The sequence below is a fragment of the Acipenser ruthenus genome, chromosome 49 (genome assembly GCF_902713425.1).
Source record: "Acipenser ruthenus chromosome 49, fAciRut3.2 maternal haplotype, whole genome shotgun sequence".
In the NCBI taxonomy this organism is placed as follows: Eukaryota; Metazoa; Chordata; class Actinopteri; order Acipenseriformes; family Acipenseridae; genus Acipenser; species Acipenser ruthenus.
Window position 1 is genome coordinate 2,218,702 of NC_081237.1, and position 12,904 is coordinate 2,231,605.

At 40.7% G+C, this 12,904-nt stretch overlaps 1 protein-coding gene across 2 annotated transcripts in view; it reads left to right on the plus strand.

The window, feature by feature from the left end:
• The first annotated feature begins 12,244 nt into the window (after positions 1-12,244).
• LOC117428992 (microtubule-associated serine/threonine-protein kinase 3-like) overlaps positions 12,245-12,904 on the plus strand; it is a 95,266-nt gene continuing 94,606 nt past the window's right edge. The window contains exon 1 of one of the 2 annotated variants that reach the window (XM_059014855.1): positions 12,245-12,350. In XM_059014855.1, the coding sequence (XP_058870838.1) occupies positions 12,312-12,350 (39 nt within the window). In that variant the 5' untranslated portion in view covers positions 12,245-12,311. The remainder of the gene's footprint in view (positions 12,351-12,904) is intronic. The other variant, XM_059014856.1, reaches the window with a different exon arrangement.

Below are 12,904 nucleotides of genomic sequence, written 5' to 3' on the forward strand. Positions count from 1 at the left end.
TGATTTTTCTGTCCTGCTAAATACAGTGGCGACGATCTGTAGTACCATGAGGGTAGATCGAAACATTCGGGCGATCTTCAAATCAGAAGGCTGGTGGGAACAACTTGAGTGATTTCCAAGTGACTGGATTGAAAATGTACGCCTGTACAAGGAGTCGTATATGCGTCTTTGTCAGGGCCGGGTTTACAATGGCGCCGGGCCCACACTCAGAAGGGGCCCATAACGACCTAAATATGTTTAAGTGTACACATCGTGATAAGATCCTCGGAGGACCTGTGTGATGGACAGGTGACTGGAGCGTTGTGGGCGAGAGGCGGAGGCTACCAAGAGGTCTCCGCCAACCAGATTCTCAGACGCGAGAGGGGGCAGGTCAGTATACAAGGGCTGCAGGCCCGCTATGAGGGGGAGAAGGAGTGTTTTGTGTGTTTCAATAACTGTGTCGTTTGTTGACTGCAAACAAATCCAGATTTTGTCGTATGTTGCTCAGGAAGAATCAGCAGGTGCGTGCTAGAGTGGAGATGTGCTGGGAGTAGGAGGCAGGGGTCCAGGGTTACTCCGAGGTTCTTGGCTGAGGAGGAGGGAGAGAGCGTTGTAGATTCCAGAGGAACGGACATAGAGAGGAGGTCAGGTGTGGAGGTTGAGCCGCACCAGATTACGTGGTAGGTGCAGTCGGAGAGGTAGGAGGAGAACCAGGCCAGAGCAGTGCCAGAGATTCCCAGGTCAGCGAGAGAGGATAGGAGAATAGAGTGATCGACAGTGTCAAAGGCAGCAGAGAGTTCGAGGAGAATTAGGATAGAGGAGAGACAGGCAGCACGGGCAGTGTTTAGCAAGTTAGTGACAGACAGGAAAGCAGTTTCAGTGGAGTGAGCAGAGTGGAAACCAGTTTGGAGAAGGTTGAGCAGGGAATGGTTAGACAGGAAAGCAAAGAGCTGGTGGTGTACTGCCTGCTCGAGGGTTTTAGAGGGGAAGGGTAAGAGGGAGACAGGACAGTAGTTCTGGAGGGAGGTGGGCTAGAGGGTAGGTTTTTTGAGGAGGAGGGTGATAGAGGCTTGTTTGAAGTCAGAGGGAAAGAGGCCAGAGAGTCAGTCTTATTATTTAACAGAGTTGTTGACTCGAGTTGGTGACTCGGACTCAAGTCCGACTCAAGTCACTTCTTTTGGGACTTGAGACTTGACTTGGGACTTGACTTGAGACTTGATGAAAATGACTTGACAACAATAAAAATTCAAACGCTACACCGGTAGCCGGTGGAGACAATCCTTGTTTTCTCTCTCTACCTCTCATCCATCACTACATAATTCACATTCATAAGAGGTGTCTGATACGGTTAAAATCCACACTGGCAGATGCAAGGAGCCTGAGGTCACAGCCTCCTGGCCCCACACCAGGAAATGGAGATCGCCCTCTGAGTATTTCAGGGTATTATTTGATTAATTGTAGCGTGATTAAACATAATTTGGTAAAATTAATGTGATTATATGTTAATATTATTTTGTATGTTTATGGTAGCAGTCAAGTTCCATGTCATAGGCTCTTTTACGACTTTCAAAAAAACACTCTTCCTGTCTGCTGGTGGCAGAGTAGTCCCATTCCTTCCCATTCCTGGAATCTTAAATCCCGTTCTTGCCCGTCCTGAGAGGTTTATTTATTTATTTTATTTCCCGGTCCCGCCCGCTTCACTCCTGTACCATCCCGTCCCGCAAAATTTAACACCTTTTTTTTCCTGTACCGCGGGAATCCCGTGGGTCCCTCGGGAGTCCCATCTTCATGTCACTCTCTACTCTCTTGTTCAATGGCAAGACTATAGAGCCTGCTGTACAGTTGAATAGGAACATAAGAAAATTTACAAACGAGAGGAGGCCATTCAGCCCATCTTGCTCGTTTGGTTGTTAGTAGCTTATTGATCCCAGAATCTCTTCAAGCAGCTTCTTGAAGGATCCCAGGGTGTCAGCTTCAACAAATTTACTGGGGAGTTGGTTCCATACCCTCACAATTCTCTGTGTAAAAAAGTGCCTCCTATTTTGTATTCTGAATTTCCCTTTATCTAATCTCCATTTGTGACCCCTGGTCCTTGTTTCTTTTTTCAGGTCAAAAAAGTCCCCTGGGTAGACATTGTCTATACTTTTTAGGATTTTGAATGCTTGTATCAGATCACCGCGTAATCTTCTTTGTTCAAGACTGAATAGATTCAATTATTTTAGCCTGTCTGCATACGACATGCCTTTTAAATAATAATTTAAAAGGCATAATTCAGGTTGCTCTTCTTTGCACTCTTTCTAGAGCAGCAATATCCTTTTTGTAACGAGGTGACCAGAACTGAACACAATATTCTAGGTGAGGTCTTACTAATGCATTGTACAGTTTTAACATTACTTCACTTGATTTAAATTAAACACTTCTCACAATATATCCGAGTATCTTGTTGGCCTTTTTCATAGCTTCCCCACATTGTCTAGAAGATCTTTTTCATAGATCCCTTTTTCAATTTCAGTATCTCCCATATGATATTTATAATGCACATTTTTATTGCCTGCGTGCAATACCTTACACTTTTCTCTATTAAATGTCATTTGTCATGTGTCTGTATTAGTTTTGAATGCGGTCTAGATCATTTTGAATGACCTTTGCTGCTGCAAACAGTGTTTGCCACTCCTCCTACTTTTGTGTCGTCTGAAAAACAAGTTTGCTTACTATACCAGAATCTAAATCATTAATGTAGATTAGGAATAGCAGAGGACCTAATATTGATCCTTGTGGTACACCACTGGTTACTTCACTCCATTTTGAGGTTTTTCCTCTAATCAGTACTTTTTGTTTTCTACATGTTAACCACTCCCTAATCCATGTGCATGCATTTCCTTGAATCCCTACTGCGTTCAGTTTGAGAATTAATCTTTTATGCGGGACTTTGTCAAAAACTTTCTGGAAATCTAAATAAACCATGTCGTATGCTTTGCAATTATCCATTGTCGATGTTGCATCCTCAAAAACATCATGCAGGTTAGTTAGACACAATCTCCCTTTCCTAAAACCATGCTGACTGTCTCCCAGGATATTGTTACCATATAGGTAATTTTTCATTTTGGATCTTATTATAGTTTCCATAAGTTTACATATAATAGAAGTCAGGCTTATTGGTCTGTAGTTACCTGGTTCGGTTTTGTCTCCCTTTTTGTGGATCGGTATTACGTTTGCTGTTTTCCAGTCTGTTGGTACAACCCCTGTGTCAAGAGACTGTTGCATGATCTTGGTTAGCGGTTTGTAAATAACTTCTTTCATTTCTTTGAGTACTATTGGGACGATTTCATCCGGCCCAGGGGATTTGTTTATTTTAAGAGCTCCTAGTCCCTTTAACACTTCTGCCTCTGTTATGCTAAAGTTATTTAAAACTGGATAGGAACAGGTCGACATGTGGGGCATGTTGTCCGTGTCCTCCTTTGTAAAAACCTGTGAAATATAATCATTTAATATATTTGCTAACACTTACTATATTTGGTAACACTACAGGGCCTGCTCTCTAGTTGAATGGTAAGACTACAGGGCTTGCTCTTCAGGTAAGACGCTCCTCTTTGAACCCATTGTTTTGTGGTTCCCATCCAGACCTTGCATTTGCATTCAATTCAAAGGGCTGAGATACCAATTCATTAGAATGCAAGGTGCTGTGCTGTTTATTTGGGACACCGTAGGGCTTGTGTGTTTGTTGTCACAATACAGGATTCTATCATTTTCATTCAGTGTAATACATACTTACAGATTCATGCATCTTAGGTCACAGTATTGGGTTTATACACTAAAATGTTCCACAATAATTCACAGCATTCCAAATCTGAAGGTGTTTTTATTCTGCTCGTTTTTAAAGGTCTCACAAACAATCTGATAGAAGAACATTAATATCAATGGAAACGTTGCAAAGGTTAGTCTCATTAGATTTTGTAATAGTTAGAAAGCACCTTTAAGAGTCAGATGAATAGTCATTTATAATAGAAGTCATCTCAATAGGTATCATAAACACAGCTTCTCAGACAAGGTTAACACTTCAATAAGACATTTGAAATGTTTTTTGTTTATACTTTTTCTCTGTTATGTTTGTAATTATAGTGCTTCAAAGTGCAATTGGGGCCTGCTCAGATGTCGTGGTTTTTGTATTAAGTCTGTTAAAGTGACCGAGTTCAGGAGTATAAAACACTGGCTGATCTAGTTTAGTCCCTGGCCAGAAGCTTAAACCTTAGTGTTTAGTTCTGTGTTTAACACATCGGCTCAGTGACCTGTTTTAATAAACCATTTGTTTTGATACCTTGTTTTTAACCACATTATGTGGCTGTTTATACAACCTGATGTTATCTCGTTCAACCACACTCCACATTATCAGCACTTTCTTATCAGAAGCAATCTTTTTTTTTTTTAATTTCCATTAAAATAAATCTTACAATTTTAAAAATTATAATGGCTATGAGGTAATTCTTACTGGTGTGTGTGAGTGAAACAGAAACTGATTTACAAAGTGAATCGAAATAAGAAAAACACCTGTACCAAGCCGACGTAAAGCTTAAAGCTGGGACTGAGAGTGCTATTTGAGAGCTATAGCCCCCTCTGCTGGATACTCATTGAGAAGCACGGGTAAATAATACAAATTGATGACTAAAATGAACAAGTTGTGAAATTACAATTTATGTTTTTTACTGTCCCCTTATTTTTTCATGATGTCTACAATCATTCATAGTAATATTATTACATACATATTGTGTTTTGGTTTTTTTTTTTTTTTTTAATAAGTTAATACGTACGTATGGTGTCTCTTGTACAAGAGATGTCATCTCATGCGGTTTGGGCGAGAGGACCGCAAGGCAAAGCTGAGGATTGAACTCAGGAATAGCTTTTAACATTTTATTCTTTTTTAAAATAACTTTTATCCTCCCCTCGGAAATGGTTCAGTCTAGAATCATCTGGCACAGTCCTTGAATAATGCGTGCAGGCCAACAGGTAAACGTCTTTTACCTTGTTCAGATTGTAGCGATTTCATTTCTTGCTTGTCTATCTCTGCATTTCGGTAATGTTTCTTAAAGGTACCAGGTGTGTGTTTTTTTTACGTTGGAATTAGGTGCAGTGCTCTCTGCACGGGATGGCATCTGTACACAGGGCAAGGGGTACTGGAATCTTGGCAAATACTTCACTGTAATTGGTTGATTTCTGATATGTGATTTATCACCTTTGATAAGTCTGTGTCCAGGTGCTTTGACTACGAGTTCAGGACACGCTCTTCTGTTCTAGTTGCCCACCATAGACATGTAACGAGGGCAAGATGAGCAGCCAGTGTAAGAGCCAGCGCCATCTAGTGATCTGTCGCTTTGGAGCAAGTTTCCTTTTGTTTTTCTGGCAGTACTCTGCTGTGCACTAGATGGTGCTGGAGCTCACTAATACAAAGACACTTCATTTAGCCTTCAGTATGATACATATGTGTATTGCAGGCTGATAGAACTGAAGAGCAGCTCCTGAACTCACCGTCAAGGCACCTTACACAGAGCTGTCAAATAACACCTTCTAGAGTAAGACGAACCGCTCAGAATTATTGCGGACACAACAAGTTAATATAATGTGTTATTATTCATGTATTGATTCATTCTGATGTAAAGGCAAATAATGCTTTTGTATTTCTAAAGCAATAATTGCATTCTTTTCTATGGAGTAGTGGTGATATTGTCACAGGGTTTATTCAATGTTTTGCAGAAGTGAGGTTCAAATACACCCCCAATGCGAAGATCAGAACAATTTCTGGCAGTGTGGAGCTGAAATTATGCAGTGGAAAAAAATAATTACAAATTGCATTTTAAGAGTGAGGTTACCATATAAAACTGGTCATTATTGCATCTCCTGATATACTAAACACTACACACCATCATCCGTGCCTAGCAAACACTCAGTACGGCTGGATGTATACATACTCTCTAAATCTGACCTCCTTTTCTTTCCCTCCTCCTCATCCCCCTCCTCTGATCTCTCTATCTCTATTCCTCTGGAATCTACCACACTCTCCCTCCTCCTCAGCTAAGAACCTCGGAGTCACCCTGGACCCCTGCCTCTCATATTCCCAGCACATCTCCACTCTGGCACGCACTTGCCGATTTTTCCTGAGCAATATACGAAGACTCTGACCCTTCCTCACCAACTACGCCTCCCAGCTCCTTGTCCAGGCCCTGGTACTCTCCCGCCTAGACTACTGCAATTCCCTCCTGGCTGGCCTCCCTGCGTCCGCCACCCGTCCGCTCCAGCTCATCCAGAAATCCGCTGCTCGCCTGGTGTTCTCTCTGCCTCGCTTCTCCCACGCTACTCCACTGGCTCCCGATCACCACTCGCCTACAGATGCCTTGACCAGACTGCGCCCAGCTACCTCCAGACCCTCATCTCTCCCTACACCCCCACTCAACCTCTCCGCTCCGCCTGCACTAGAAGACTGGCTGTACCTCCTCTACGATCCCCTGCCTCCAGAGCCTGCTCCTTCTCCATCCTCGCCCCGCAGTGGTGGAATGACCTTCCTACAGATGTCAGGATTGCCCAGTCCCTGACCACCTTCCAGCGCCTCCTCAAGACTCACCTCTTCAGACAGCACCTGTAGAACTCCTCTTTTCCCTCTGGACACTTTATCACTCTTCCTTAATGCGCTTTACTTGCACTTATCTGCTCCCTATTTTACTGCATTTAATCCTGTACTTTACAGAGTACTGTACTGTAATCTGCCACAAGTGTTATTCAATCTGTAGTATTTTTCATTTAATCGTATCATGATGTAACTATCACTGACACTGTTATCCGCTCTGATATTGATTCGTATTTTGTAATATACTTGTACTTACTAGAACTGAAGTCATTGTATTTTATCTTGCTCTTAATTGTATTAATACTTGTACTGTGATTCTTGAAATGTATTTGTGTTTACGACTGTAAGTCGCCCTGGATAAGGGTGTCTGCTAAGAAAGAAATAATAATAATAATAATAATAATAATAATAATAATAATAATAATAATAATAATAATAAAAGAACCTCAAGTTCAATGACAAATGGTTTGACTAGAAGTCTCTCAGTGTTTTCCAGAAGCACCACAGTAAATGAGCAGTTTTCTCATGGTTATGCTATGTGTTTACCATGGTTTGCCACACTCTTTACCTCTCTGTGCTTTACAATGCTTCCCTATGCTTTACCAAGCTCTCACTGTGCTCGATTACACTTCACTGTGCTTTTTATAAACCACAGTAATCGTACCCTTTAATCCCAATTGAACCGTCATCCTAACTTTAAATAGTGACTTGCTGTAGTTTTGACACAGCTATTCAAATGAATGGTCTTTAGATTCACTTTGTATCATTTTCTGTTTCAGTTATCATATACTAGTGCCTTTTTAAAATGTTTAAAGACCACCTGTGGCCTCAGTATAGCTCTTAAACATGGCTTCTGACTACAGCCAGTACACCAGAGTGTAACCATTAACCTGTCCCCCTGCAACAATTTCTTATATCCATTTGGGGGAAAGTGTTGCAGGGGAACAGTTTAATGGTTACACGCTGGTGTTGCAGATTGACATGATTCTGAGAGGTTTATTGAGGCCACTTTTAAAATTCACCAGGATTTGATTTCTGAATAGAAAATGATATTTGACATTCAGATGGTCAGTCCTTGAAATAAAATAACATTTGAAGCTTTTACATTTTTAGACATGTTCGTAACATACATCTCCTGCCACAGCTGTAAATTCAAAGTTCGAGCTTCCAGTGTGATGGAAAAGCAGTTTATGAACAAGATCTGCATCAACAGTATTACAGCATAGTATAGAATTCGCAATGAAAGAATTAGCAATGAAATCACAATGCTCCAGATTAATGCAAACATTTCCAGAGGGATAGATGAAAGGACCCCCTATCTCCAGAATCTGATATATACAGACGTGCTCAAATTTGTTGGTACCCTTACAGCTCATTGAAATAATGCTTCATTCCTCCTGAAAAGTGATGAAATTAAAAGCTATTTTATCATGTATACTTGCATGCCTTTGGTATGTTATAGAATAAAGCAAAGAAGCTGTGAAAAGAGATGAATTATTGCTTATTCTACAAAGATATTCTAAAATGGCCTGGACACATTTGTTGGTACCCCTTAGAAAAGATAATAAATAATTGGATTATAGTGATATTTCAAACTAATTAGTTTCTTTAATTAGTATCACACATGTCTCCAATCTTGTAATCAGTCATTCAGCCTATTTAAATGGAGAAAAGTAGTCACTGTACTGTTTGGTATCATTGTGTGCACCACACTGAACATGGACCAGAGAAAGCAAAGGAGAGAGTTGTCTGAGGAGATCAGAAAGAAAATGATAGACAAGCATGGTAAAGGTAAAGGCTACAAGACCATCTCCAAGCAGCTTGATGTTCCTGTGACAACAGTTGCAAATATTATTAAGAAGTTTAAGGTCCATGGAACTGTAGCCAAACTCCCTGGGCGCGGCCGCAAGAGGAAAATCGACCCCAGATTGAACAGAAGGATAGTGTGAATGGTAGAAAAAGAACCAAGGATAACTGCCAAAGAGATACAAGCTGAACTCCAAGGTGAAGGTACGTCAGTTTCTGATCGCACCATCCGTTGCTTTTTGAGCGAAAGTGGGCTCCATGGAAGAAGACCCAGGAGGACTCCACTTTTGACAGAAAAACATAAAAAAGCCAGACTGGAATTTGCTAAAATGCATATTGACAAGCCACAATCCTTCTGGGAGAATGTTCTTTGGACAGATGAGTCAAAACTGGAGCTTTTTGGCAAGTCACATCAGCTCTATGTTCACAGACGAAAAAATGAAGCTTTCAAAGAAAAGAACACCATACCTACATTGAAACATGGAGGAGGCTCGGTTATGTTTTGGGGCTGCTTTGCTGCACCTGGCACAGGGTGCCTTGAATCTGTGCAGGGCACAATGAAATCTCAAGACTATCAAGGCATTCTGGAGCGAAACGTACTGCCCAGTGTCAGAAAGCTCTGTCTCAGTCGCAGGTCATGGGTCCTCCAACAGGATAATGACCCAAAACACACAGCTAAAAGCACCCAAGAATGGATAAGAACAAAACATTGGACTATTCTGAAGTGGCCTTCTATGAGTCCTGATCTGAATCCTATCGAACATCTATGGAAAGAGCTGAAACTTGCAGTCTGGAGAAGGCACCCATCAAACCTGAGACAGCTGGAGCAGTTTGCTCAGGAAGAGTGGGCCAAACTACCTGTTAACAGGTGCAGAAGTCTCATTGAGAGCTACAGAAAATGTTTGATTGCAGTGATTGCCTCTAAAGGTTGTGCAACAAAATATTAGGTTAGGGGTCCCATCATTTTTGTCCATGCCATTTTCATTTGTTTTATTATTTACAATATTATGTTGAATAAAAAATCAAAAGCAAAGTCTGATTTCTATTAAATATGGAATAAACAATGGTGGATGCAAATTACTTTTGTCAGTTTCAAGTTATTTCAGAGAAAATTGTGCATTCTTCGTTTTTTGTGGAGGGGTACCAACAAATTTGAGCACGTCTGTACCTGCAGATACAGGTAGAAATGTGTGAATTGTGACACTGCACCTTTAAGAAATGAAGCAACGCTTCTGGGAGAACAGACTCAGTCTGCTGTCCTCATCTGATCATGTAGCACAGCTATTCACCACCAGAGAGCCGGAACAAAAGGGTGTTGATGCTATTGGGCACAGATAATGGAGCGCCTTGTCTGACATGAGAGACAGGCTTTGTGTGAAAATCCTGTGCCACTTTGAGTCTGGCAATAACAGCAGCATTTCCAGATGACGACAGCCAAAGAGCTGTGTGGCACAACAGACAGATGAGCATTGAGAAGCATAGCAATTAATCAAGCTTCTGCAGGAGGCCTCCAAGACAGTAGCTGTTTATCTGCACATGTACAATGGATAGACCCCGTTCATTTAGTAGATTTCAGTCCTTACATATATCCATAAAACTGAAGAAATGTATTTGTTGGTATATTGAAAAACAGAAGGAGGTTAAAGCATTATTTTTTCACTTGGATTTTTCACAAGGAAGATTGAACTGCTCCCTCACCCCCTAAGAGAAAGGGTGCTCCCTCTAGTCCAGGGCAGGCTTGAAGCATGGAGACTGAACTGCTCCCTCCCTCACCCCCTAAGAGAAAGGGTGCTTCCTCCAGTCCAGGGCAGGCTTGAAGCATGGAGACTGAACTGCTCCCTCCCTCACCCCCTAAGAGAAAGGGTGTTCCCTCCAGTCCAGGGCAGGCTTGAAGCATGGAGACTGAACTGCTCCCTCCCTCACCCCCTAAGAGAAAGGGTGCTCCCTCCAGTCCAGGGCAGGCTTGAAGCATGGAGACTGAACTGCTCCCTCCCTCACCCCCTAAGAGAAAGGGTGCTCCCTCCAGTCCAGGGCAGGCTTGAAGCATGGAGACTGAACTGCTCCCTCCCTCACCCCCTAAGAGAAAGGGTGTTCCCTCCAGTCCAGGGCAGGCTTGAGGCATGGAGACTTGAGGTGTTTTTCTTTGTACAATGCCCCCTTTTCAAAAACATTTTGAAGAGCTGATTTAAATTAAACATGAGTTTTCACTTGTGTGTACATCTAAAAACAACAAAGGCATCAGTAACCACAGTAATGATGTTACTTTATGAAAACGTGTCTTTTGCCACTTTGTTTATTGTGCAGAAACCATAATACCAGGGATACATTCATTTATTTTTTTAAGTCAACTTTTATACTGTTTTTACCTGGAAAATCTTTATATGGAATAGAGCATGGTAATTAATCTACACAGAAACACAACAAAGCAACACACAGAATATATTATTGCTGGTAAAGTAATAAAGCAAAAGGCTATTATTGTAGCATGACCAGGTCCTGTTGTAGGTGAGTACCCAGGGTCTGGAAAGTAAGGGGATGATTTCAGAGAATACTCTGGAGATTACAATGGCCAAGTCAAGTACCGGTACATCATTAGTACTAGTAGTGCCTGTTACATAAAACATTTGAGGGGTATTTTAGCCCCTATTGTGCATGGTTTGACTTAGACCTTTTTGTATCATTTTTTCATAGCACATTTTTTTCATACCATTTTTTATAACATCATCCCTTTTTAGGATATCTTGAAACAAAACTCCCTCTCTACAGCAGTTACTGCATAGTGTAATATTTCTTAATGCTTGTCATTTAAGGTTTAGCTTCAGTGTTATATTACAGTGCATGACTGAGTGATACAAGCAGAGGATACAACGCTTTCAGGATTTTCAGCTTCCTTGTTTACAGTGAATTGGTTATAATTGATCAGTTATATTTTGTATTTATAAATGTATTGTGTACATTTTAAAAGTATTTATTCATTGGCAAACCGATTGTCTCCATTTTTTTAAAATGTTTAGACCGGCCTGTGCATATGAGTACCTGCACGTGTTTGTTGAGAATTTCACCCCTGCCGTTTCTTTTTTTATTTTAATCATTTTATTTAGAGAAATGTATCATTACTGTATGACTGTTTACTCTTGCATGAACCTTATTTTACCAGAAACCAGACTTTGATGTCCGGTTTGTTTTCTTTCCTGAACGATAGTCACAAACATGAGGCTGTTTTGTCTCCTTGTCACTTTGAAATCTAAACAAGTTATGAAATATGAAAAACTAAATTAAATAAATAGATGTTTGATATTTTTACAATGAGGTGTAATGAAGTATGGAATGAGAGTAACACATCTCTCACATCCCATAACGTCTCTCTCGCATTCCTCACGGGTCTGACTCAGGCAGTTGTTATAACATGGTGAGCCAGGCTTGTTTTGAGGTAATTCGCGTAGCCCGGCAACATCAGTAGAAACGCAACGAAAAATGTACTTTTGCCTTAAACAAATTAAAATGAGAATCTTAAAATCCAGCCATAATTTCATATGAACAATATTTCCCGCAGATAACATCGTATAAAGTCAATCAATTATCTAACTGGATTTACGGGCCCAAGCAAAAAAATCGAGTCAAAATAGTACGCACTAATTCCTAACCCCTCGGCCAGTCGGATTCACTAGGGTTAAATATCCTCGGTCATTATATATTCCGTGTAGAGATTTTGAGAGAGGAAGGATGGCTACGGGAGTCTGTGTTCATTCATCGCTGGTGTGTGGTCAGCTGACCACAGTCCTGTTCAATGGCAACACAACAGAGCTGAATGTTGAGTATCCAAGGGCAGCGGTGAGCTCGTTCATTGAGAAATAGTGCAAGGATGAACTGAGAGAAACAAGCAGCACTGCCGGCAGCGTCCCCCAGCCGGACCATGGACGAGCCAAACATTTTGAGACGCCGCGGGCTACAGGTAACATGCAAAACAAATACCGGTACTGTAATTGGAAGTTGTGTTTTTTTAATTAAGCGTTTCCGTTTTTTTTATGTACTCGGCTACATAATACCATGGATTTGCAACAATGATATCAATAATAATGTTGATAATGCTGATACAATGGTATCAATAATGATGTTGATAATGCTGATACAATGGTATCAATAATGATGTTGACAATGCTGATACAATGTTGCATTACTTTGCCTTATGATTTAGAGCTCATTGAAGCCCTATGAAGTCATTGCACTAAAGGTAATGGTCGTGTATTGGTTTGATTTTTACAATACTGTAAAAGGGAGGTTTAACAATGCATTAGGCATATGTAATAATAATAATAATAATAATAATAATAATAATAATAATAATAATAATAAATGGCACGTCTAGAGTAAGAACCGATATGAAAAAACTATATGATCTAGTGAATGGGGCTGAGCGCAAACTGATTGGATTCAAATCCTACAGAAGCATTATTTGTCCATTAAAAGATGAAGCACCTTTGTGTGCTATGTGATTTACAGATAATT